The 25,337-nt window shown below is 53.5% G+C and overlaps 1 protein-coding gene across 5 annotated transcripts; it reads left to right on the top strand.

The window, feature by feature from the left end:
* The first annotated feature begins 802 nt into the window (after positions 1-802).
* DNAJB12 (DnaJ heat shock protein family (Hsp40) member B12) lies at positions 803-24,837 on the top strand. 5 transcript variants are annotated; one of them, XM_030798197.1, is made up of 9 exons: positions 803-1,268; positions 11,478-11,655; positions 13,062-13,207; positions 15,402-15,587; positions 15,704-15,783; positions 18,286-18,395; positions 19,895-20,067; positions 20,660-20,757; positions 21,970-23,752. In XM_030798197.1, exons 1-9 carry the CDS (start codon positions 1,034-1,036, stop codon positions 21,997-21,999), a joined length of 1,236 nt encoding a protein of 411 aa, XP_030654057.1. In that variant the 5' UTR covers positions 803-1,033; the 3' UTR covers positions 22,000-23,752. The 5 variants fall into 5 exon arrangements, 4 of the variants coding, with proteins under 4 accessions (XP_030654057.1, XP_030654060.1, XP_030654059.1 ...); XR_004026708.1 differs by having other exon boundaries at positions 928-1,268; positions 20,660-20,988; positions 21,970-23,757; XM_030798200.1 differs by lacking the exon at positions 21,970-23,752 and adding an exon at positions 24,759-24,837 and having other exon boundaries at positions 928-1,268; positions 20,660-20,811.
* The last annotated feature ends 500 nt before the right edge of the window (positions 24,838-25,337 follow it).

Genomic DNA, 25,337 nt, shown 5'->3' with positions numbered 1-25,337 from the left:
CTTTTTTTTCTTTTTTTTAGGTGGAGTTTCGCTCTTGTTGCCCAGGGTGGAGTGCAATGGTGTGATCTTGGCTCACCGCAACCTCCGCCTCCCAGGTTCAAGCGATTCTCCCGCCTCAGCCTCCCGAGTAGGTGGGATTACAGGCATGTGCCACCATGCCCGGCTAATTTTGTATTTTTAGTAGAGACGGGGTTTCTCCATGTTGGTCAGGCTGGTCTCGAACTCCTGACCTCAAGTGATCCGCCCGCCTCGGCCTCCCAAATTGCTGGGATTACAGGCGTGAGCCACCGCGCCCGGCCTGTAGTAGAATCTTTATGCTCCCTAGAGTGTATTCGCCTTCTTGATCCTGTTATAACTCACCAAGAGAATTCCCTTTTCAGAGCCTTTGCACTTGCTGTTCCTCTGGCCCGACCACCCTTCCTCCGGACAGTCACATCTACCTGTTATCATTCCTGAATTCTGGTACCTGTTAATGACAGCTTCTGAGAGGTTTCTTTTATCGCGCTATTTAAAATAGCGCCTCCCACTCTCTATCCCTGTGTTTTCCATAATTTTTCTTCAGAGCTTTTATCACTATCTGAATCTATCTGGAGGGCTCCCCCCGCCTACACACACTGGAATGTAAGCTCCATGAGAGCAGAGGTTTTGTTTTGTTCATCCCTGTATCCCCATAATAAAACCATGCCCACAAATAGTGGGCACTCAGTATCTGTTCAGTGAATAAATAACCTTCATCTGAAACGTATATAGTTACATTACGTATATAGATCACCACTTAGTAAACCGTCTGGGAATAACAGGCACTCCGAAGGCCCCAGTCTCATCCCTACGGCTACCACGTGACCTTCCTGAGCTTGGGTTTCCTCCTGGGGAAGATTAGAGGGTTGGCGCATACTCAATTCTAAGACCTCCGGAACATGGAATCTGGGCGTGCACCATTATTGACACCTACGCCAGCCATCCCTTTCTTAGAAGACATACGGTAGCGCTGCCACCCTCGCTCAAATCTCGGGAAAGGAGGGGCGGAGGGTGGATGTCATCACTCCGCGCCCGGCTGCCCGCGACGCGCCGGCGGGTGGCGCAGCCCTTCGCTCGCCCGGCCTCCCCCTCCCTGGTTCCGCGCTCTGGTTCCGCCATGGAATCCAACAAGGATGAAGCTGAGCGCTGTATCAGCATCGCCCTCAAGGCCATCCAGAGCAACCAGCCCGACCGGGCGCTCCGCTTCCTAGAGAAGGCACAGCGGCTGTATCCGACGCCGCGAGTTCGTGGTGAGTGTGAGGTGCCGGAGAGACTGGGGACATTAGAACTGATGGGGGGAACACGGGAACGGACCGACTGGAGCAGTTGGAGGAGGGGGAGGGGTGGCGAGGCGCGGCTACGCCTGCGCACTGAGGTGCGCGGTGGCTGCTGGGAGGCGTAGTTTTTCCCTCGAGCTCCTCTGCGGGATGCGAGCCGTCTGGAGACGCGGGCGGCCGAGACTTCAGCTTTCGGGGTGCTGGCGGAGCTCCCTGGGGTTTGAGGTCTCCGAGAATGAAACGCGCTGGCAGCCGGGACGAAGGGAACTTACCTGGAAGTGAACTCGAACTACTTTTCCCAAGGGGCCGTTCGGTGGCCCAGGCCAGTCGCCGGCCTGGGAAATATTATAGTTCAGGAAAATAAACATAACTCCTTTGAGGGGGAGAATGGGCGCTAGACAGGGAGAAACTTCTGTCCTTCGGGCGCCAGGGAAAGGCGCTTCTGTATCTTCACTCCCTCTCACGTCTCGGGCTGAGGGTCAGGGACCACTCTCCCAAAATGCGAGCCGGCCTTTGCACCCACCCCAGTCCGCCGCCTCGGACTGTCCTGAGGCCGGGCCCCTCACTCCTGCCGATGATGAGATTCGGAGCGGGTAGCCTGGTGGGAGGTGCTGACCTCAGCCACTGCCAGTCCTCCATCGCCCGCAAGAGTCCAGCGGCGGCCGGCCATGTGGACGCCGAGGCTGCTGAGTGGCCCTGGACAGGAGCCTCCTGAGCCAGGGAGGGAAGAGTGAAGCTGGCTTTACAACTCATCACCTCGCTTCACCCGGGAGCCCTTTCTTTTTTCTTTAACCTAAGTTTTCCAAGGAGTTTTTCTTAATCCACGCTAGAGGGGAGAGAGACACCGGGTGGTGCTTGTGATCAGCACTTAGTAAACCGTCTGGGAATAACAGGCACTCCGAAGGGCCCAGTCTCAGCCTGACGGCTACCACGTGACCTTCCTGAGCTGGGGTTTCCTCCTCGGGAAGATTAGAGGGTTGGCGCAGATAATGTGATTGGCAATAATACCCATAGGGCTTTGCAGTTTAGGAAGCTCCTTCCCCTGTGCCTTCTCACTTGAGCCTGCCAGTCAGGGAGGCAGAGCAAAGATCATTATCTTTATTCTATGGGTGAGGAAAATCTCTGAGGTAAGGGATGCCCAAGACGACACAGCTAGAAAGTGGAAAGTTCTGTGACTCTGTAAATGTTTATGAAAGAAAAGAAATGAAATTGAGGAACAGCAGTCAGCCTCCTAACCGGCCCAGCCCGCCTGATGAGATTGAGAAAGCGGAGGCCGGGCGCGGTGGCTCAGGCTTGTAATCCCAGCACTTTGGGAGGCCGAGGCGGGCGGATCACGAGGTCAGGACATCGAGACCACGGTGAAACCCCGTCTCTACTAAAAATACAAAAAAATTAGCCGGGCGTGGTGGCGGGCGCCTGTAGTCCCAGCTACTCGGAGAGGCTGAGGCAGGAGAATGGCGTGAACCCGGGAGGCGGAGCTTGCAGTGAGCCAAGATTGCGCCACTGCACTCCAGCCTGGGCGACAGAGCAAGACTCCGTCTCAAAAAAAAAAAAAAAGAGAAAGCAGAACGCTGGCGGAAGAGGTAGCCTGGACTGCTGAACTTTCCTCCCTCCGGACTCTTGCAGGTTGATCTTTGGCCTGTTTGCCTCCCCTTGGAGAGGGTTTCGGGCTGTATTTGCCAGGACACCTGAGGTAACCTGCTCGAGGAGCCTCCCTGTGAATTAATTCGTATTCTGTGGTGGGGTGGTATCCTCCAGCTGTCAGAATTCTGCCTGACACTGATGCTGCTGCGGGCTCAGGAGCAGGCAGCCAAGAAAGGATGGGCCACAGGGTCTCGGGATCTTTCTGTCAGCAGGTCCCCTGCACCAGTTCGGGAGCTTGAAGGAGTGTCCTCTCTGGGGCTCAGGCTCTGGAATTTGCTGAGACAGAAGAATCATCTGCCTGCATATTTGTCATATTTGTGCTTTTCTGGAAAGACCATGAGACTATACGCCTTATGCATCTGTGTAAACTTTACCATCTGCAGCCCTCCACTGAGCTGACAAGACCTGGGATTAGTTTGGGTCTGGGACAGGGAAAGATCTTACTTCAAAAATAAAAGGCAGGGCTACCCACTGGGCTACCTGCTTCCCCAGGGGAGTAATACAGATATATTAGGTGGCGGTCTATGGCTTTGGGTTTAGGCTCATCCCAGATGCTCATTCAATGCAGCAGACTTTTGTTGAAGATCATTTATGTTTTGTTTGCAAAGTCCTCTGCTTGGTGCTAGCAAGATTGGTAAAATGTGATCCCTCACCTCAAAAAAGCTTATAATCTAGTGAAAGAGACAAACTTACAGAAACAAATATTACAAGACAGAACCATAATTAAATAAAAAATAAGCCCAAGGTTAGATGCTGAGGACTTAAGGACAGGCATGAAAAAATCAGTCCCCATCATCCGTGGGTTCACAGTCTGATGGTGGGCAGGAGGTGTGGAGGACAATCTCCTGAACATTAAATTATAAGCAGTGTAGTGAGTGCTGTAGCAAGTGCATAAAAATAATGTTTTCTCACAGCGAGGGAATTCTTTGGGGATGACAGGAGTTAGCATTTGAACTGTGCTTTGGAGGAAGGTGTGAGACTTGAGGAAAGGCATCCTGGAAGAAGACAGAGGACCTGGAAGTTGTAATGTTTGGGGGAAGAGATCAAAAGTATAGCAAGATTTAGAGGCAGTGGAGGTGGTAATTCGTATACAGAGAGGATTAAGTTTGGAAAATAAAATGGGGCCAGATCATAGAAATCCTTTTCTATCAGGCCAAGGTATTTTTACCTTATTCTGTAGTTAGTGAGGAAACCATTGAGGTTTTTGATAGCAGGAATAAAGTACGGGCACTGTTGTTAAAAGAGAACAGCATGAAAGGTTAATGAGAGGGAAGAGAGACTCAGGACAGGGAGCCAATGGGAGAGAATTGCCTTGCGCAGGTTGGATATTCTGAGAGCCTGGGACAAGGCAGTATGGATGAGGTTAAGGTCCCTGGAAAAGAGGCGCCAGGCCTGTGTGAGAGAGAGGTGCAGAGCAGAATCAGATGGGATGCTGGGGAATCAGAATCGAAGCCCCTGTGACCAGGAAGAAACCAAGCTGAAGAACTGGGATGGGAAGAGATGAGCAGAGTGGGAGGTGCCAGTGGGACAGTCCAAAGGAGCTATCAGCCTGGAGCTCACTGGAGTTGTGCATGGCTGAGGTCACTGTGGGAAAGTACAGACCATGGAGAGAGTTGCTGCAGGCACAATGGCAGGCAACACCTGCCCTGAGCCCATAGGCAAAGGCAGAGGAAGCAACAGATTGAGATGGAGCAACAAGACGAGGCAGTCCCCGGAGAGGGCAGCGGCCAGGTAGCCATGGAGAGGTAATGGCAGCAGGTGGTGAGCAGCCCTGTGTGACGCTGCAGGCACCGCGTAGGAAAAGGACAAGTTAAGAGTTGAAAAGGGAAGGATTGAGAGCATGGGCAGAGGATGGTTTTGGAGAAGTGGAAGGGCAGAGAGGGGAGAGTCAGGAGAGAGGGGAGGCTCAGAGCAACCTTGAAAGGATGAGGGACCTCACACTGTTGGCCTTTGCAGCAAAAAGGATGTGAGGAGACTTGAAACTCCTGCTGCAGGAGGTGGACAAGGAGGCACTGAGTTAAACTGCAAAGCAGTAGCTGGGCCCTAAGCTGGGAGGTCACAGGCTAGAGATGGTGGAGCCAGTCAGTGCCTTTCTGGGAGTTTGTGTCCAGCAGCTGGCAGCCTGGTAGCCATTGGCTTTGACTCAAGCTTTGTAACAAATGTGGAAGGTGCCAGATTTCCCAGCGAGCTCACGAGAGCATTTGTAGGCCTCAGTTTCCCCAGCATACAAAGAGAGGATTGGCCGGGATGATTCTGAGGTTCCTTGCGGCTCAGGCTATCAGATGTTCTGTGAAATGGTTGACTCTGGGCTAAGTCAGGAAGGCCAAGCTGGGAAGGCCAGCCCACAGGAAAAGGAGATGGGTTGCTGAGGGATTCTGCACTCAGAGTCCAGGAGTGAGAGATGTTCTGGTGCTGGCGAGGTCCGGGGTGGGGTTGTTCCCTTCAAGTCAGTCAACCTTCATGAGCCCCACTGTGCACTTAGCCCCCTTCCATTCACTGTGTTTCACAGAATCTTATTTACCCCTCAGAGCACTCCTATGAGAGCAGAGATCATCTCTCCACTGAGGAACCAGCTAACCTGGCAAGGCCACATGGCTAGCCAGCAAAGACGCAGAACTGTCCGTCTCCAATCCCAGGCCCTTTTCTGACTCACTGTAGGTACACAGAGCCCAGAAACTCAGCTACTCACTTACTAACAAAGTCACAGTCAGAGACAACACTGTATATTTGCTGGGCATTGGGCTGAGTTTTTTGCTGGCATTCACTCATTTCCTCTTTTAGCCTGTATGACGGAGATAGAGTTTTGCACAGATGAGCTAAGTTACCTTGTCCAAGATGACCCTTCTAGCAAATGGCAGAGCTAGGTTTGAACCCATTGGGCAGTCTAATTTTTTTTTTTTTTTTTTTGGGACAGGGTCTCACTGTGTTGCCCAGGCTGGAGTGCAGTGGTGCAATCACAGCTCACTGCAGCCTCAACCTCCCAGGCCCAAGTGATCCTCCCACCTTAGCCTCCCAAACAGCTGGGACCACAGGCATGCGCCACCACACTGGGCTAATTTTTTTATTTTTGTAGAGACGGGGTCTTCCTGTGTTGCCAAGGCTGGTCTCGAACTCCTGGGCTCAATCCATCCTCCTGCCTTGGCCTCCCAAAGTGCTGAGATGACAGGTGTGAGCCACTGCCCGGCCAAGTGTAACTCTGGTCTGGGTTCAGTGGCTTTGGCCATAGAAATCCTCTCAGCTCTACCTCAGGTGCCTCTCCACCGCAGCTCTGTTCTCTTCTATCAAATTCCCTTCCTTTTCTAAGTCTGCCAGCTTTACTGAGAAGGGACAGAACCAAGGTAACATTAAGCTGTTCTGTCTCCTTTTGTGACATTGCCTGTCAGCCTCCATGCCATGAGGGATGTAAGCATGAAGCTGTCACATCCCCCAGGCCAGAAGAGAGACCCTACTTGCCAGCAACCGGAAATCTTTAATTTCTAAGTCAAGCAGAAAGCTTCCATGTGACCCAGGACACCCCCATTCTCCTTTGGGCTCTCTTTCTGTACTGTAGGGAAATTAGAGTGGCTGATTCCCTGTAACTGCCCTGAAAAGCTTCCAGAATCTTCTCTGAGAGGTACAAGAGAGAGCCTGTCCCATCTCCTGGCTAGTGCTCCTGCTCATCTCTGGCAGTTGAATAACTAGTTATTTTGCCCTTAGGATCTGCCAGGCTCAGCCTGGCCCACCAGAACTTCCAGAGGAACTGAAATAAAGAGCTTCTTGAAAAGCTCTAGGAAACAGCATACTGCCTCCTCCTCCTGCCCCGTCTTGACCAATATCTCTTCATCTTTTGGTTTCTCTTGCCATCCCCTTGGTAGCTGGCATGGACCCGGTATCTGGGATGGCCTGAAATCTCATGGTTACTACTGGTTCCAGAGTCTGCTGCGTGCTGAGCCTTTGCCTTCCTGAGCCTTGGAGCTCCCCAGCTACCCAGCCCTCCTCCTCCCCACCCCCCACCACAGGTCCCCTCACCTCCCTGGCCAGCCCACTTCCATGGCCAGACACTTCATCAGCCTTGAACCTTCACTCTCTGTCAGACTCGGCACAGGTGCTTACGCACATTATCTCATTTCATCCTCCACCACCGTGAGGAAACCAGGGTTCAGAGAGATTTCATAGATCAGCCAGGGTCACACTGCTAGGAATGGCACAACTGAGATTTGAATCTGGGCCTTTCTGAATTTGATGTCTCTTCTATGCTTTTGCTTGGATCCCTGTCCCCAATCCCCACCCCCACCCCATCAGACACGTGCAGCCCAGGATAGCAGCATAGTTAAGAGCATGGACCCTGGAGCTGGACGTCCTGGGGTTCGAAGGCCCCTCTGCCTCCTAACCAGCTGTGTGGTCATGGCAGGAGTCTGCCACAGTACCCTCTTCCTACAGTGGGGTGGGGTAGGTAATGAGACCTACCTTCTAAGGCTGCTGTGGCAATTAAATGAGCTAATGCAGATCACTGTGAAAGTACCCACCTGACACACATCACTGGGTAAGAGAAATGATTGTTGCTATTGCTCCTCCCCAAGCACCCTCCCATGGTTTGCTACAGGAGCCCGCCTCCCTTTTTCAGAGCAACCCCGGCTGTGAGCTCCTGTGTTTGGATTTCCCAATTGAAGACTCAGCAAGATCACACAAGCGCTCAGTGCAGAAGTAGTGGCCCAGGGCACAGTGCTCCACTGGAGCCCCATACTCTGTTCCCAGTGAGACTGGCTCTCAGCCCGTTGGGTCAGACCTCAGTGCATCGCACTGGTGGGTGTGGCACCCAGGATGGCGTCTTCAGGCCAGCAGGCACCTGGCGTGTTTGAGGGAATGTGCTGGGATGTGCTGCTGTCCTTCCTTAGCACAGAGGGATGCTGCGTCCCTGCAGTGATCCAGATGCCTGTTTTCCCAGCTGGTCAGTTTGTCAGAGGCTTTAGGATTTTACTACCCGGGGCGCTGGGGCCCAGGCCTGGCTGAGGTTTCTGAGAGCTGGTTTTGTGCCTGGAATAAATGGACACAGGGACCTGCTGCCAGAGACTTGGGCCCTTCCTCATTTAATCCGCAGGAACCACAGGCTTGTTTTTGCTTGCTTTTGTCTTTTTTTGAGATGGAGTCTTGCTCTGTTGCCCAGGCTGGAGTGCAGTGGTACGATCTCAGCTCACCGCAACCTCTGCCTTCCGAGTTCAAGCGATTCTCTGCCTCAGCCTCCCGAGTAGCTGGGATTACAGGCGCCTGCCACCATGCTGGCTAATTTTTGTATTTTTAGTAGAGATGGGGTTTCACCATGCTGGCCAAGCTGGTCTCAAACTCCTGACCTCAGGCGATCCACCCGCCTCAGCCTCCCAAAGTGCTGGGATTACAGGTGTGAGCCACCGCGCCTGGTGGGCTTGATTGTTTTTGTTTTTTTGAGACGGAGTCTCATTCTGTTACCCAGGCTGGAGTGCAGTGGCATGATTTCAGCTCACTGCAACCTCCGCCTCCCAGGTTCAAGCCATCCTCCTGCCTCAGCCTCCCTAGTAGCTGGGATTACAGGTGCCCACCACCACGTTCGGCTAATGTTTTTTTTTTTTTTTTTTTTTTTTTTTGAGACGGAGTCTCGCTCTGTCGCCCAGGCTGGAGTGCAGGGGCACAATCTCGGCTCACTGCAAGCTCCGCCTCCTGGGTTCATGCCATTCTCCTGCCTCAGCCTCTCCGAGTAGCTGGGCTACTCGGCGCCCGCCACCACGCCCGGCTAATTTTTTGTATTTTTTTTAGTAGAGACGGGGTTTCACTGTGGTCTCGATCTCCTGACCTCGTGATCCGCCCGCCTCGGCCTCCCAAAGTGCTGGGATTACAAGCATGAGCCACCGCGCCCGGCCGTTCGGCTAATTTTTGTATTTTAGTAGAGACGGGGTTTCACCATGTTGGCCAGGCTGGTCTTGAACTCCTGACCTTGTGATTTGCCTGCCTCAGCCTCCCAAAGTGCCGGGATTACAGGCGTGAGTCACCGCGCCCAGCCAGGCTTGGTTTTCAATAACCATGATGCTGCCAAGGGTGATAGTTAATGTCCTGTATAGACTCCAGACATTGAAGAGGACATTTGGCATGGCCAACCACTTGCATTAGAAAAATGTGAAAAATAGCAAGTAGTGAGCCCAGCAGATACTTCTTTTGGTCTCATACCATCCGTGTCCCCCTTGGGCAAACTCATTTCCCCCATTCCTCTTTACAGCTAAGCAAAGGCCTCCAGGAAGGCTTCCTGACTGATCCCACCTGAAACAGATGGTCCTGCTAAGTGGGGTCCCCTTTGCAGGGTACTTTGCCCATCTTGGCACTCAAAATGCCAAGTCTGTTAAACTCACTACTTTGAGATCTTAAAAATCTGAAGGGTTGACTGGGTGCAGTGGCTCACGCCTGTAATCCCAGCACTTTGGGAGCTGAGGTGGGTGGATCACTTGAGGTCAGGAGTTCGAAACCAGCCTGGCCAACATGGTGAAACCTCGTCTCTACTAAAAATACAATTAGCCGGCATGGTGGTGTGCGCCTGTAATTCCAGCTACTTGGGAGGCTGAGGCAGGAGAATCGCTTGAACCCGGGAGGCGGAGGTTGCAGTGAGCTGAGATCATGACGTTGCACTCCAGCGTGGGCAACAGAACGAGACTCTGTCTCAAAAAAAAAAAAGCCGATGGTAAAAATAGGGAATAGTGCAGTGGACTGAATATTTTACTTATTCAAAATGTGGTGCAATGCAAACATATTTGCAGATTTGAATGAGTTCAGTAGAAAAAAATGGATTATAAGTTGGATTCATAAAAGCAAAAAGCAGAGTAAAACCAAATACATTGAAAGAAATAGCAATTAAAGTAGTATTAAATGAACTCTAGCAAGGCACGGTGGCTCATGCCTATAATCCCAGCACTTTGGGAAGCCGAGGGGGGGGCAGATCACTTGAGGTCAGGAGTTCGAGACCAGCCTGGCCAACATGGTCAAACCCCATCTCTACTAAAAATACAAAAATTAGGCTGGGCACAGTGGCTCAGGCCTGTAATCCCAGCATTTCAGGAGGCCGAGATGGATGGATTGCTTGAGGTCAGGAGTTCAAGACCAGTCTGGCCAACGTGGTGATACCCCATCTCTACTAAAATACAAAAATTAGCTGGGCATGGTGCTGGGCGCCTGTAATCCCAGTTACTAGGGAGACTGAGGCAGGAGAATTGCTTGAACCCAGGAGGCAGAGGTTGCAGTGAGCTGAGATCATGCCACTGCACTCCAGCCTGGGCAACAGAGCAAGACTCCGTGTCAAAAAAAAAAAAAAAAAAATTAGCCAGGCGTGGTGGCACGTGCCTGTAGTACCAGCTACTCGGGAGACTGAGGCATGAGAATCGCTTGAACCTGGGAGGCAGAGGTTGTAGTGAGCTGAGATCGCACCACTGCACTCCAGCCTGGGCAACAGAGTGAGACTCTATCTCAAACAAACAAATAAACAAAAAATAACTCTAAATAAAGTACTATAGGGTTTATTAATAAAACCAAGTGTGCTTTTGGAAGACTATCAGAATATCAGAATTCTGCCTAAATTTATTAAGAAAAGAGATACATGTATAAGTATACTATCTGAAAAATAAAGCAATTACTACAGATTTATCCATGAATTATGTAGATTTTCTGTCAATTTTTATTAACAAAATTAATTTTGTTCATGTAAAAAGAAGACCTCTATCCTGCCTACTTTTTTTTTTTTTTTTGAGACAGAGCCTCGCTCTGTCACCCAGGCTGGAGTGCAGTGGCACAATCTTGCTCACTGCAATCTCCACCTCCTGGGTTCAAGAAATTCTCATGCCTCAGCCTCTCGAGTCTCTCGAGTAGCTGGGATTACAGGCGCCCACCACTATCTCCAGCTAAATGCTTTTTGGTTTTTTGGGGGGTTTTTTTGTATTTTTAGTAGAGATGGAGTTTCACCATGTTGGCCAGGCTGGTCTCAAACTCCTGACCTCAGGTGATCCGCCTGCCTCAGCCTCCCAAAGTGCTGGGATTACAGGCGTGAGCCACTGTGCCCAGATGTTTCTGTTTTCTTCATTTTTTGTTTTTTGTTTTTTTTTTTTTTTGAGACAGAGTCTGTCTCTGTCACCCAGGCTGGACTGCAGTGGCGCCATCTTGGCTCACTGCAACCTCTGCCTCCCTAGTAGCTGGGATTACAGGCACCCGCCACCACATCTGGCTAATGTTTTTATTTTTAGTACAGACGGAGTTTCACCACATTGGCCAGGCGGGTCTCAAACTCCTGACCTCAGGTGATCTGCCCGCCTCAGCCTCCCAAAATGCTGGGATTACAGGTGTGAACCAGCGCGTCCGGCCTATCCTGCCTACTCTTAAGGACTGTGGCTTTCAAGAGAGCAGATGACTGTCCCCCCGGCACCCACAGGCCTAATCAGGGCAGGAGCTGGTGGCTTTGCTGGGAGGGGAAGCGAGTGGGAAGCAGCGGGCCGCCCGGCGAGGCACGCAGCCTGCTGGAGCAGGAGCTCTGAATGGTTTCCTTGCCTTGCACAGCCCTGATTGAGTCCCTCAACCAGAAACCACAGACTGCCGGTGACCAACCCCCACCCACAGACACAACCCGTGCCACCCACAGGAAAGCAGGTGGGACCGATGCCCCCTCGGCCAACGGTGAAGCTGGAGGAGAGAGCACCAAAGGCTACACTGCAGAACAGGTTGCAGCTGTGAAAAGGTAGACGGGTGGGCAGGGGCTGGAGCCTGGGGAGACTGGGGACATCTAGAGGCTTCCTGGAGGATGGAGAAGGTCCAAGTGTCCCAGCTCACCAGGACCTCTCCTTATTTCCCTCAAGGCCCAGGAGTACAGTGTGGGAACTGGGGCTCCACCACCCCTCCCGCCAAGACGACCCACAGCAGAGCCTGGAAAAGCTGACACTGCCGGCTTCCTCTGCCGCTGGCCAGGCAGGCCCCAGGCCTCTTTACACAGCTCTGTTTGTCAGCAGAGATGGAGCCTTGTCTCCCCTTCCACATTCTACCCCAACCCACACCCCAGCACCCAACAAAGACCCTTTTAGATCAGAGCCTGCGTGGGGTAGAATGGAGACCAGAGGCAGAGTTATTGCCCCATGGCTGTGAGCAGGCCCCACGCAGAGTAGCTCGCTACCAGGCCAGAGACCACCCAGCCAAGCCTCCTCAGGCTTAGACGTTCCCAGCTCCCATTTCTCCCCAGGTCTCCCAGCAGCTGGCCTTGGGAATCCCCCAGGGTCATGCCACGCTCCTGGCAAGCTTCAGGACCGAGGCCGCCTGTGTGAGACTGAGCATGACTGCTGTTTGCCATAAAAGTGTAGGCGAGATCTGTACTTCACTGACTCGGCAAGGTCCATTGTAGGCAATAGAAACTGACATATGAGGGATTGGGAAGGCCTAGAAACGGCCAAGAACCAGGAGGTCTCCAGGGGCACGGAGAGGAAGAATTGGTGAAAGAGAACCAGGGTCTCTTTAGGCCCTGTGCTTGGGGTGAACAGTCACCTGCCACTTCTGGCCTTCATGTTAGACCCACTCAAGACTCAGATTGGGCTGGGCATGGTGGCTCATGCCTGTCATCCTAGCACTTTGGGGGGCCGAGGCGGGAGGATCCCTTGAGCCCAGGAGTTTGAGACCAGCCTGAGCAATTAGAAGACCCTGTCTCTATCTTTAAATATTTAAAATTTTAAAAACTTTTAAAAATTAAAAAAAAAAAGACTCAGATTGCCAGGAGAGTCGGTTGGCTGAGCTTGGGACACCACCCTGGGTGATGGACACCGACAGTCCTCCTGAGCTCATCCATGGGGAAGCTGTCAGCAGAACAGGGGGAGATAGATAGATACTGGCCTGGCGAACCCCGCAGATGCCCTCCTAAATCCAAGAATCCAGACGGTGTTCTTCTGTTTCCCGTGGTCCTGCCCAGCTCTGCATCACATTTGGTACCCACTGTGGCTCCCTTGTCCCTGATGTCACACAGCTGACCCAAGGAGCTGTCAGCCTTGCGCTGTTGGTCCCCCGCAGCCTGCCCAGAGCTGTGCGCCCCACACGGCCTGTTCCTCGCCCCCCTCACACAGACCCATGTAGAGCACCCCCTATCACGGTCTCCTTCCTCCCCAGGGTCAAGCAATGTAAAGATTACTATGAGATCCTGGGGGTGAGCAGAGGGGCCTCAGATGAGGACCTGAAGAAGGCCTACCGCAAACTGGCCCTCAAATTCCACCCAGACAAGAACCACGCACCTGGTGCCACTGAAGCTTTCAAAGGTAAGCCGGCCCTGCTTTCCTAGCATTTTGGTGTGTTCATCTCCTGTCCATGGCAGGGAATAAGGGACCAAGACAGCTTTCCCAGGAAGCGGGGAGCAGGAGGAAGTGTCCTCGGGCCCAAGTTGCCCAGGCTTGGGAGCTGCTTCTTGGGAAAAAGGTTCTAGTAGCCACCTCTAGCTATGTAGAGTTTGTCAGAGCTCAAATAGCACCATTCCTGCCCCCGCTTCCTCTGCATTTCCTGGGTTTACAGTAGTAGAGCTGAGGCAAGAAAGTTCTAGTAGCTTCTCCAAGGATTCTCAGTGATTGAGTGACTCACCGTGTGCACTTCCCTGTCTTAGAGTCTCATAGCTGCCCACTGGGGTAACTGTTTCCCTGCTGAGGGGCAGGGTAGCCCCAGGTCAGGGGCCTCAGGCCTGGTGGCCACCTCAATACCAGCAGCCACAGCCAGCTCCCCCACCATACCTATACACCTGGGACCTGCAGTGGGGACATGGCAGTCTCTGGCTTCAGGGCCCACTGGCTCAGGGATGGGTGCTTCATTTCTGGCTGAAATCGTAAGCTGCCCTTTATTCATTCCATTTTCATTTAACCTGTCAGGCGCTCATGTGTACTGACTCTGTGCACTGCAATTTCTCATTGCCCCAAACATCACTGCCTTCTCTCATTTCCACCAGGTCCTCCTTCTCTCATTCCCACTTCATCCACCTCCTTGGGAAATAGCATGGTGACTAGCCCGCACTGGCCTGGGCGGGGGGCGTGCTGTGCTGCACCCACAACCACAGCCAGCTGGAGAGCCTGTGGCAGAGCAGACTCCGAGACCTGGTGTGCAGTGTCCCGGGGCCCCGGAGGAGGAGAGTGGGAGTGGGGGGAGGCAAGGTAGCCCTGTCGAATGTTTCTCCAGCCCCAGCCTCTGCCTGCAGCCTGCTCCGACTGTACTGAGAGGCCAGCTCTGGCCTTGAGGCCTGTTCAGAATTGGCGGAGGAGAGGATTCCACCCTCCCTATTCCCAGGGGTTTCACGATGGGAATCAGATGTGGCTTGGACCCACTCCTTGGAGTCAGTGGCAGCTTGAGGAGAGGGAGTGAGAGACTGAGGAAGTCAGAGCTGGGGTCCTTTAGGGCACAGCCGTCCTGGCCAGGGGACCCTGGTGGGAGGCTTCAGGCCCAGATAGGAAATAGCGGTTGGGGCCTGGACCCCAGAGAGTGGGGGACTCATCCCGGCCGCATCACCAGGAGTGGAGAAGTCTCCATAGAGGCCCGAGATTTGGCCCTTCCCCACAGCTCCTGCTGCCTTCCAGTTCACAATAAGGATATTGTGTGTCTGTCTGGCCTGCATGTGAGACTAAGACTTCAGGTTTACAGAACCTCCAGAAAGGGACGCCCATCCTATTGGGCACCTCAAGAGAGAATGAGGAAAGAGGTTTTTGGTGGTTTTCATAAAGTCGGAGAGAGAACTTGAAGCAAGAGACACCTGCTTTTGTTTGACTCCCGGCTCTGTAACATGTTAAAGCTGTGTGAGCTTAGGCAGTCACTTCTCTGAGCCTCAGTTTTCTCATTGGTGAAATGGAGATAGGGTTGCTGTTAGAGGTAAATGAGTTGACCTGGTGTGCTGGCTTATGTCTATAATCCCAGCACTTTGGGAGGCCAAGGTGGGAGGATCCCTTGAGCCCAGGAGTTTGAGACCAGCCTGGGCAACTTGGCAAGACCTCATCTCTACAAAAAATACAAAAAATTAGCTGAGTGTGGTGGTTCACACCTGTAGTCCCAGCTACTCAGGAGGCTGATGGGGGAGGATCGCCTGAGCAAAGGAAGTTGAGACTGCAGTGAGCCACGGTTGCTCCACCGCACTCGGCTTGGGTGACAGAGTGAGGCCCTGCCTCAAAAAATAAAATAAACAAACAAAAAAGTAAATGAGGCCACGCTCCTAGGAGGCCTGGCACATTGACAAAGCTTGACCATTGTCTTGAGGAGAGCAAGGGGCCTGTGTTACCCTCCACCCAGCCAGGCTGCCCAGATCCACTGAGGGGTCTTCCTGCATGCCCCCTCCTCACACTGGCCAAGCTTCCTGCCCACCCCAAGGACGTCTGCTTCCTAAAGCACTGCTTGAGTACCTGAGAAAAGTGCGCACTCGGCTGCCATGGGAGCCTCCCCCCGCACCCCAGGATCCTCAGGCCTGACCTTTCCCCTCCTCTCCAGCCATTGGCACAGCATATGCGGTACTCAGCAACCCGGAGAAGAGGAAGCAGTATGACCAGTTCGGCGATGACAAGAGCCAGGCGGCCCGGCACGGCCATGGGCATGGGGATTTCCACCGCGGCTTTGAGGCCGACATCTCCCCTGAAGACCTCTTCAACATGTTCTTTGGCGGCGGCTTCCCTTCTAGTAAGTTCCCCACCCTCCCCACAGCCAGGTATCCCTGGGGTGATGGTGGGGATGGCATGCCAGCCTCTCCCTTTCCCAACAGACCTGGCTCCTGACTCAGCCCCTCTGACCCCCAGGTAACGTCCACGTCTACAGCAACGGCCGCATGCGCTATACCTACCAGCAAAGGCAGGACCGCAGGGACAACCAGGGTGACGTGAGTGAGGAGGGCGCCGGGGACAGTGCGGGGAGGGCACCAAATCCACCCCAGGGAGGGGGCTTGGAGGAGGGAGTTCCCTCCCACACTGTCCATTCTGGGACCAGCAGAGTCTCCACAACTCTCAGCCAAGGAGCCCTCTGGGCCTCCCTTGCCATTCTGCTGAGTGACACCAGAGGGCGCTACAGGAGGGAGCCGTGCTCCACATTGCCGGCGGGAGTGTGGCTTTGCTGGCCTGGCTGGGGAGTGGAACCAGAAACCCCACCCGCAGCCAGGTTTGAGTGTGAGGCTTCCATGCAGGCCGCTCGCTGGTAAGGCCAAAGTGGCATCCTCTAAGCAATGGAAAGTTACACTTTGTGAGAGAATTTTATTTTTCATTTTTTTCATGGGTCTCAGCTATTTTCTCTCAACTTTGTGAGAGAACTTTTTTTTTTAAATTGAGATGGAGTCTTGCTCTCTTGCCCAGGCTGAGTGCAGTGGCGTGATCTCAGCTCACTGCAACCTCCGCCTCCCGGGTCCAAGCCATTCTCCTGCCTCAGCCTCCCGAGTAACTGGGATTACGGGTGCGTGCCACCACGCCCGGCTAATTTTGTATTTTTAGTAGAGACGGGGTTTCACCATGTTGGCCAGGCTGGTCTTGAACTCCTGACCTCTGGTAATTCACCCGCCTCAGCCTCCCAAAGTGCTGGGATTACAGGCGTGAGCCACTGCGCTCTGCCAGTGAGAATTTTAAAGGATGACAGCATAGGTGCCGACTCTTCTTGCTAAAAAGCCAAAAGATACTTTTAAAAAGATATTTACAAAAATTTGAGAGGCCAAGGTGGGTGGATCACCTGAGGTCTGGAGTTTGAGAGCAGCCTGGCCAACATGGTGAAACCCCGTCTCTACAAAAATACAAAAATTAGCCCGGCATAGTGGCAGGCGCCTTTAATCCCTACACAGGAAGCTGAGGCATAAGAATCACTTGAACCCGAGAGGCAGAGGTTGCAGTGAGCCGAGATCGTGCCACTGTACTCCATCCTAGGCGACAGAGCAAGACTCCATCTCAAAAAACAAAACAAAACAAAACAAAACAAAAAGTATAAAAATTATAACTAGACAGTGCTTCAAACACATTTTGTATGCCACAGATCAAAGAACAGCTAGCTGGCTAAAGTTAAAATATTGTGGACAATTGCAAAACATTTTAAATTCTGGCCAGCTGAAAGGGGTTCCTTTTGTTCTGACAATACTTATTCAATTTTTTTTTTTTTTTTTTTTTTTTGAGATGGAGTCTCTCTCTGTTGCCCAGGCCAGAGTGCAGTGGCACAATCTTGGCTCACTGCAACCTCTGCCTCCCGGGTTCAAGTGATTCTTCTGTCTCAGGCTCCTAAGTAGCTGGGAGTACAGGCGCCCGCCACCACGCTCAGCTAATTTTTGTATTTTTAGTAGAGACGGGGTTTCACCATGTTGGCCAGGCTGGTCTCGAACTCCTGACCTCGTGATCCGCCTGCCTCTTCCTCCCAAAGTGCTGGGATTACAGGCGTGAGCCACCATGCCGGCCTTTTTTTTTTTTTGAGACAGGGTCTCTTTCTGTCACCCTGGCTAGAGTGCAGGAGCCTCCCCTCCCAGGCAAAGCTCCCACCTCAGGCTCCCCAGTAGCAGGGACCACAGGCCCACACCACCACACCCAACTAATTTTTTGTATTTTTTGTAGAGATAGGGTCTTACTTTGCTGTTTGAGCCCAGGCTGGTCTCAAACTCTTGGGCTCAAGTGGTCCTCCTGCCTCAGCCTCCCACAGTGCTGGGATTACAGGCATGAGCCACTGCCCCTGATCAAAATTTTTTTATTTTGTATCTAACAACAGAAGAGTATTTAACATCACAGATTATCACATAGTGAATAAATTTGTTAATTTTTATTTCTAATCCTTCTTTTTTTGTTTGTTTGCTTTTTCTGCAACCTAGGACCAGTGCTATTTCTAATTTTAATTGGTAATTTTTATTTTGTTTTAATTATTATTTTTTGTAGAGATGGGGGTGTATGTTGGCCAGACTGGTCTTGAACTCCTGGCCTCACGTGTTGCTCTCACGTTGGTCTCCCAAAGTGTTGGGATTACAGGCATGAGCCGCCACACTGGCCATAATGTTTCAATTGGTAATATATTTGTGTCGTTCACATCTCAAAAAGTTGTATATACTGCATGTCTCCTTCCAGCCCTGCCTTCCATTCTCCTGGAGGAAGCAACTTTTGCCGATTTTTTTTTTTTTTTTTTTGGCATTCTGTCAAAAGTAAATGCAGATACCTCACTTCCTCCTGTATTTCACACCAGTTGCTGCTTTGTTTTTATCTGGGAAAGCTGGCAGGTGAAGGAGCGTCTGTGTTTTGGAGCCTCGTGGAGGGAATGGCAGAGTGGTGTCATGTCTCCCCAGGCTCCACTGTTCTAGGGGAGCTGGTGGTGATTATGGCTGACAACACACCCCACCCAGGTCCAGCAGAGTGACGTTGGCTCTTCCCTGCAGGGCGGGCTAGGGGTGTTTGTACAGCTGATGCCTATCCTCATCCTGATTCTCGTGTCAGCTCTCAGCCAGCTCATGGTCTCCAGTCCACCCTACAGTCTGAGCCCAAGACCGTGAGTACATGGGTGAGGCCGGGTCGTGGGCAGACAAGGGGCTTTAGATTCTCAGCCCCATCAGGGGCCTTCCTTCCCATCCTGATCCAGCCAGCGTGCGATCATAATGCAGAAACCTGGCTTCGAATCAAGAAAATATACTTTCTCTATTCAACTAGGACTCTTAAACTTTTTAGGATTATGGTCCCCTAAGAAATTGCAGCGAGAGCTACAGAACTTTTCCCTAGAACTATGCACACACACACACACACACACACGATACACATGCACACATACACACACATGCACAATACATGCACACACATAATACACATGCACACATACACGCACACACATACACACAGTTTTGCATATAATTTTGGCAGCTTTGTGACTCTTCCCTGCCCATCTCCCCTGCCAACCCTAACGAAGAACCTCCTCGGCTCTGGTTGGGCTTCCTGAGGCTATGGAAAGAACAGGGCACTTGAGCCAGACAGAGCAAGCATGGCTTAGGATCCCAGCTTCTCCACTAAGAAGCTATGTGACCCTAAACAAGTTATGTAACCTTGGTTTCCTCATCAATAAAATGGGAATTATAACATCCACCTGCTGTGGAAATTAATGAGTAATGCATATAAAATATCTGGCCCATTAGAAATGCTCAACAATATTAGTTTAATGAATGCCTGGTCTCGACCGCCAGGAGTGAACTTGAGGACATTTCATGACCCGTTAGGATGTCAGCTCCCCTCATTGATGTCCAGCACCTGGCCCAGGGTCAGCTACACAGTGGGTGCACAGCTTCAATGGGGTGGATCCCCCTCTCCCCAAAGGTGGCCACCTCTGGCTGGGAGCTGGCAGGACCCTTCTCAGCCAGCAGGGGGCAGAGTCGGTCCACTGGACCCTGGCCGCTGGCTCAGGCTCCCTGTGGCCAGATGCCAGCCCTTTTCCCTGCAACTGAAGAGATGCGAGGAGCAGAGGACTAGGGCAGGGACTGTTGTCCCCAGGGCACTGGTCTTGTCTGGGTGTCAAGGCTCTTCCCACAGCTGACAGAGCCTGATTGGAGCTGGGAGGATAAGGCTCCCTGGAGCCCTTCCTGTCATTTTGTTCCTAAGCCTCTTAACTCTACACTGGGAACTCCTAGATGGGCAGGCAAGCCCCCGCAGCAACAGTTGGCTTAGGGGATGAATGGGGAGATGGAGGCACAGAGGTAGAGCCCAGATTTCCTCCCAGGTCTCCAGTTTCCCAGACCGGGCCTCTCCCCAAAGGCCCCACGTCAGCAGTGTGGTAAGCAGGGAGTCTAAAGGCAGGGCGTCCTGCGGTCTGGGCCACGTGTGTGGGAGGACGCTGCCTTTTCCTCAGACCCTCCTTTCAGGGAGTGTGCGAGTCCCTGCTCTGGTTTGAGAGGGAACCAACTACTCTTATGGTCTGTGCAGCACCTCCTGCCATGGGGCCCATACCCCTAGAGTGCCCTGGGCATGGGGACCCGCACCCACTTTGAACCTGGTATTTCTGGCCAGGTCCGTGGGCCACATCCACAGGCGAGTCACTGACCACCTGGGTGTCGTCTACTATGTGGGAGACGCTTTCTCCGAGGAGTACACAGGCTCCAGCCTCAAAACCGTCGAGCGGAATGTGGAAGACGATTATATCGCCAACCTCCGGAACAACTGCTGGAAGGAGAAGCAGCAGAGTGAGTGTGGGGGGCAGGCGGGGGCTGTATTTGGGAGGTGGCTTGGGATGAAGCTGGAAAGCAGGGGAAGGAGAGAGCCCTGCTCACCCTGTGCTCTGAGGGCCCAGCCCCTGGCACTGCCCTGCACCAGCCACCTCCCAGACAAGAGCTGGTCTCCACTCCTGTGTTTCTCCGGGGCTGGGAGCCAGGGGCCACCTGGTAGTTTCCTCAGATTCCTGTAAATCACTGCCATCAGCCCAGCATGTTGGCTGCCAGAGGTGAGTGTGTAGAGATGGACTGGAGCGGATGGATCCCTGGCCACCCGCTGACTGTGCTCCTGGATCTGTCTGTGGGACCCTGGGGAGGCCTGACCAGGATGACAGGGTCTCACCTTGGCTGGGCTCACTGCATTCTAGAGAAAGGCGCCTCTGTCACCCTCGCCCACGTAAGGACTGTAGTCTCTGCTCCTCCAAGGTCTTCCTAATGGGAGGCCAGCCCTGCCCAAGCCCCGGGCGTGTGCCAGCTTTCCTCCGCCCTCCACAGCCCTCGCAGGCTTCCTTGCAGGCTTCGGGAGGTACTGGTCGTGCACTAACGCTGTCCCATTGCTTTGCAGAGGAAGGCTTGCTGTACCGGGCACGCTACTTTGGCGACACAGATATGTACCACAAAGCACAGAAGATGGGCACCCCCAGCTGCAGCCGACTGTCAGAGGTGCAGGCCTCCCTGCATGGATAGTCCTGGGCCAGCCACGCCACCGAGGTCCAAGTATGAGCCAGGGCTGCCTCCACCCTGCAACTCCTGGCAGCTTTGGCCCTGGTCATGAGCAGAGGAGGGAGGGGGAGAAAGGGAGGAAGCCTGGTGATTGTGGCAAAGACTCCTGTCCCCAGCCTGACCTCCAGCCTCCAGAGACCGAGCAGCTGTGGGGCCTGCTGGGAAACCAAGGTCGGTTTCCACCCTCTAGCGATGCTCTCCACCCCACTCCTCCACTCTGCTCCCTGGCTCCAGGGGCGTGGGGGACCCCAGAACCAGGCAGAGTGGGAACTCGAAACTGTTGCTGAGGGCCACCCGGGGCTTCTTGGTCCACTCCAGCCGTCAGTCAGCACGGTCCTTTCTCCAGCACAGCAGACTATTGTCCGTGCCCTGGTATTTAGGCCATCACATATTGTGGGGCCCAAGAGAGCCCCACACGCACACTGCCTGCCTGATACCAGGAAGAACCATGTGGGAACAGGTGGGCCAAGAGCCCTCCTCTTCCTCCATCCCTCCAGCTAGGAGGAAATGAGCAAGATGAACAGGCAGCCACGAGGTGGGTGGGAGCTGGCAGGCTTGGTGGTGGGAGGGGCTGCAGGCTCTGACCACCCGCCTCTGGTGGGATCTGAGGCACTCTCTCAAATGCCGCCACACCTGGCAGCCTGGAAGCCACAGGCATCCGGCCTTGCCCAGGCATCTCGCCTGCGGTCTGAGGAAGGGAACAGAAGGTCACGAGTTCAGGGTCAGATGCAGCCGCTCAGCACAGGAGGGGTGGAGGGGAAATGAGAGTTGCTGGTAGCAGGCTCCCTCCTTCTGCAGCCTGGTGAATGGAGGTGCTGGGCTCTGTTCCCAGAGTTTTCCAGAGGTGGCCACTTCGGCCAAGCCTGGAGAAGTGTGGGCAGAAGCAGTGAAGGTTCTTCTCTGTGTGGGTGCCCTGCCTACCCCCTCCTTTGCCTGTGTCCTCCCGGCCTGGATCCACGGCTGACTGCCTGGAGGCCATCTGTGCCTGCCTCTGTGCTGCCGCAGGAGGGCAGGCCACAAGTGGGGTTGGTGGGGGTCGAGCAGGCAGCACGGTGCAGCGGTGCAGTGGCAAGGGGGACTACTTGTGTGGCATAAGTAGAGGAGCCGGTGCTGCCTGACTGCCGAGCTAACTGTTGCCACTCTCCTCCCCAGACTATGAAATCCCTGGAGAATTTTTGGTGACATGCACTGAGCCAAGGTGATGGACTGTATATTTGAGGAAAGACATACAAAGAAACAAAATTAAAATGGAATTGGAGGCCGAACGCTGCACAGCTGCCCTCTCTCTCACCCAGTAAATGCAGAAAGCTCTTAGGACAGACAGAAAACCTGCCATGGGGCTGCTTCCCTCCCTCCCAGGGCTGGCGGAGGCTCCGCATCGGCTCTCTCCTAGGATACAGAAACCATGGCAACGAAAGTAGAAATGTAAAACTCACAGCAGATATCAGTGGGAAGGGCTGGGGGAGGGGGCGCCCAGCTGCCTTTCCTCCCTCAGAGGAGCCACCACCAGCCACCTCTCAGGAGAAGCCAGAGGCCCTGGCCAAAGATAGAGAGGAGGAAGAAAGAGAACTCTCCATAGAATGTAATTTATAGATGCGTGTATATGTATATATATCTATTTATATGTAAATAGGCATATATGAAGATATATATATATAGTCTACTTTTTAAACTCTGCAGGGATTTGGTTAAGTTGTTGAGCTGATTTCTTCCATGTTTTAAAAACTGAGGCCTATTTGGGGAAGGTACCCTGGTGATGTGTTTGCTAGACATTAGCTATAGCTGACAGCATAAGGAGAGTCGCATCAGAACTTTTCACGGCCCCCCGAAACCCCAGCCTGGTTTTGATGGCAGCAGTAATCATGGTAAGTGTGAACCCACGAAGGCCTCAGGATTATGGTTAACCTGGAGAGGAGCCGGCTGTGGAGGCAGGTGCCAGGTCAGTATTGAGTCACAGTAGAGGCCCACCAGGACGTGCTTGGGTGAGACCACCCCTCCCCTCTCAGCAGCACTGGTGGGCTCTTTGTCCTGGTGTCCAGGAGCCCTCCAGCCCCCTGCCCACAGAAGGGAAGGCCTGCAGAGGGGGCCAGGGTCTACCTAACCGTTTCCCCACCCCTAAGTCCCTCAGTGGGCTTTGCCTTATAGATGCCACAGGGCACAGCTCCATCATTGCCACTGGTTTTTCCTAAGTCATTCACCAAGGACTTCAGAAAGTTCTTCCTCCGAGTCAGTCGGTGCCGGGACCCCAGGGTGGCCTCCTCGACTCCTGAAGAAAAGTCAGTGCCCGTGGGTGCCTCTGTCTTCACCCGCTGTGGATGTGACCACCAGGTCTCCTCTTGTACCTTGAACAAAGGATACACCTGAACCAGAATAGTTTTCTTACCCTCATATTGAAATGAGGATTTTGCTCAAAACAGCACTTGCTGCCAGTGGGAGGAGGGAGGTTTTATTTATTCCCACAGTTTTTCCTGGGCCTTCTGGAATGACCATGTTTTCCTGTGGCGGTGGGTGTGTCGTTGAGCCCGCCGTCTTCCAAAGCCTTACTTCCCCAAGCTGCCAGCCAGGAGGTGATAACCACCCTCCCAGAGTTTCTCTCGGCTCTTTTTTTAAAAGTCCCCCAACAAATAGGATTCTTGCTGGGAAAGGAAGTTTGGTAAGGAAATGTCAAATCTGGTTTTTAAACAAGGTCCCACCCTGCAATGAAGCAGCCACCTCAGCCCAGAGAGATGATAAGAACTGATGTGGCCAGAGTGCCCACCCACTGTGGCCCTGGTGCTCTGCCCCCACACCCCGACCATCTGGTCTTGGTAGATGTCCCTAGATGGGCTGAGCCACGTGCAATAAGAACATAGATCCTAAAGGATCCCCTGGAAGCTGTATTTCTTGAATTAGAATTCTCAAATTGTACATCTGTTAATATATGTTTATTATGTGACTGGCTGTGGTGGGTCTGCATTGAGCAGGGAGGCTTAAGGGCGGGGTGGGTGGGGGCACAAGCCCCTGCTGCTGCTGACACTGTCCAGCCTGTGCCACAAGGAGCTCTAGATGACGAGCCTGAATTTCCCCTGACCGCTGGCCCTGGCTAACAGCCACTTAAGCCACACATGCTGTTCCAGAACTAACTCCATCCAGGCAGAGGGGTGCTCAGGTGGCTGGGGGGCTGCAGGACCTGAGCAGTCTGGGTCCCTGGGGTCCCCAGCGCCAGTCCTGGGTGGGCATCTGGGCCACGACCATCACCCTCTGCTTTTCCCTCCCCCACATCCCCCACCACACCCTCAGGCCTGCCATGTGCCCGCAGAGCATTTGGAATTCCCAGCCCCAGCCTGGAGCTCCATCCCACTCAAGAGCCAGATCCTGGGAAAAGTGTCGCGAGTTTGTTTCCATCGTCCTTCCCACCATCCCCCCACTCTCCCCCCCCCCCCCCCGCTGCAACTGCCCCTGCAGCCCGCCCTCCTCTCCAGGAGGTTGAAAAAGTTTAAAATGTGGCAGCCCAAGTCGGGTTGGGCTCCTGTGAATGGAGCGGCAGATCTGCCCAGGCCTCCCAGAGACAGGGCCCGGCAGCCCTGACTGGTGGACCCAGGCCCCTCCTGCAGCTGCGCCAGCCAAAGACAGGCGGGCTGCCCGGTGGTGCCACCACGGCCCGGGAGCTCATTGGCTGACCCTGCCCGGGGTCACCACTGCCTGCCCTGGTGTGCAAGCCGCCACTTGTTAGCTGCGGTTGGCAGAGGCGTTGCAGGCACCCCCATTCACCCACCTCATCCCCCCTGCCCTCCCTGTGTGGCTCGGCCGTGAGCCAGAAGAGGTGGGATGCACACTCTGACTGCAGCAAAAAAGGCTTTGACAAGTGTCCCCCACCCACTGTCAGGTGGCAGAACGCGCCACTCCTACATCCCAGCTCCCTGGCTCCGCTAGCTTATCGCCTTGTCCCTTGCTGCTCCCAGGTCCAGAGAAAAAAACTGCTCCAGGGACAAGAAGCATACACCCGACCTGCCTGTAACCTCATCCCCACCCCACATTGCCCAGACAAAGTCACCTGGCGTCTGGAGCAGGCACACAGCCGTGCCAAGAATCAGGTAAATAGACTGCTGACATGGTTCAGAAGCAACCCAGCTTCCCTACCAGACATCACGCCATGTGACATGAGCAAGTCAGCTCATTTCCCAGAGCAGGAAACAGGCTTGGGGGAGGAAAGTGACACCCAGGGTCTTGAAGAAACTGTGCCTGTCTCTGGGGTCCCTGTGACAGAGTGGTCATTCTACAAACAGTTGCTGAGCCCAAATTTGCTGCACTCAGGGAAATCAAACCCATCGGTGTCAGGTAGAGTGGGCAGAAGACCCGAGTCCAGGAGGGTGGAAAAGGATGAAAAGGCCACACTGAGGATGGTGGCACTTCATCTGATGGGCTTGGCCTAGGGAGCAGCTGCCCATTCGAGTAGGTGTCTCTCCTGGCAGTGACACAGGCATCCATCTGGCTGCATCAGGAAATGTCATCCCCAGGAGGCAGCCTCGCAGCCCCCATGG

The sequence above is a fragment of the Nomascus leucogenys genome, chromosome 18 (assembly GCF_006542625.1).
Source record: "Nomascus leucogenys isolate Asia chromosome 18, Asia_NLE_v1, whole genome shotgun sequence".
NCBI lineage: Eukaryota > Metazoa > Chordata > Mammalia > Primates > Hylobatidae > Nomascus > Nomascus leucogenys.
This window is presented reverse-complemented; position numbering and strand designations above follow the sequence as displayed.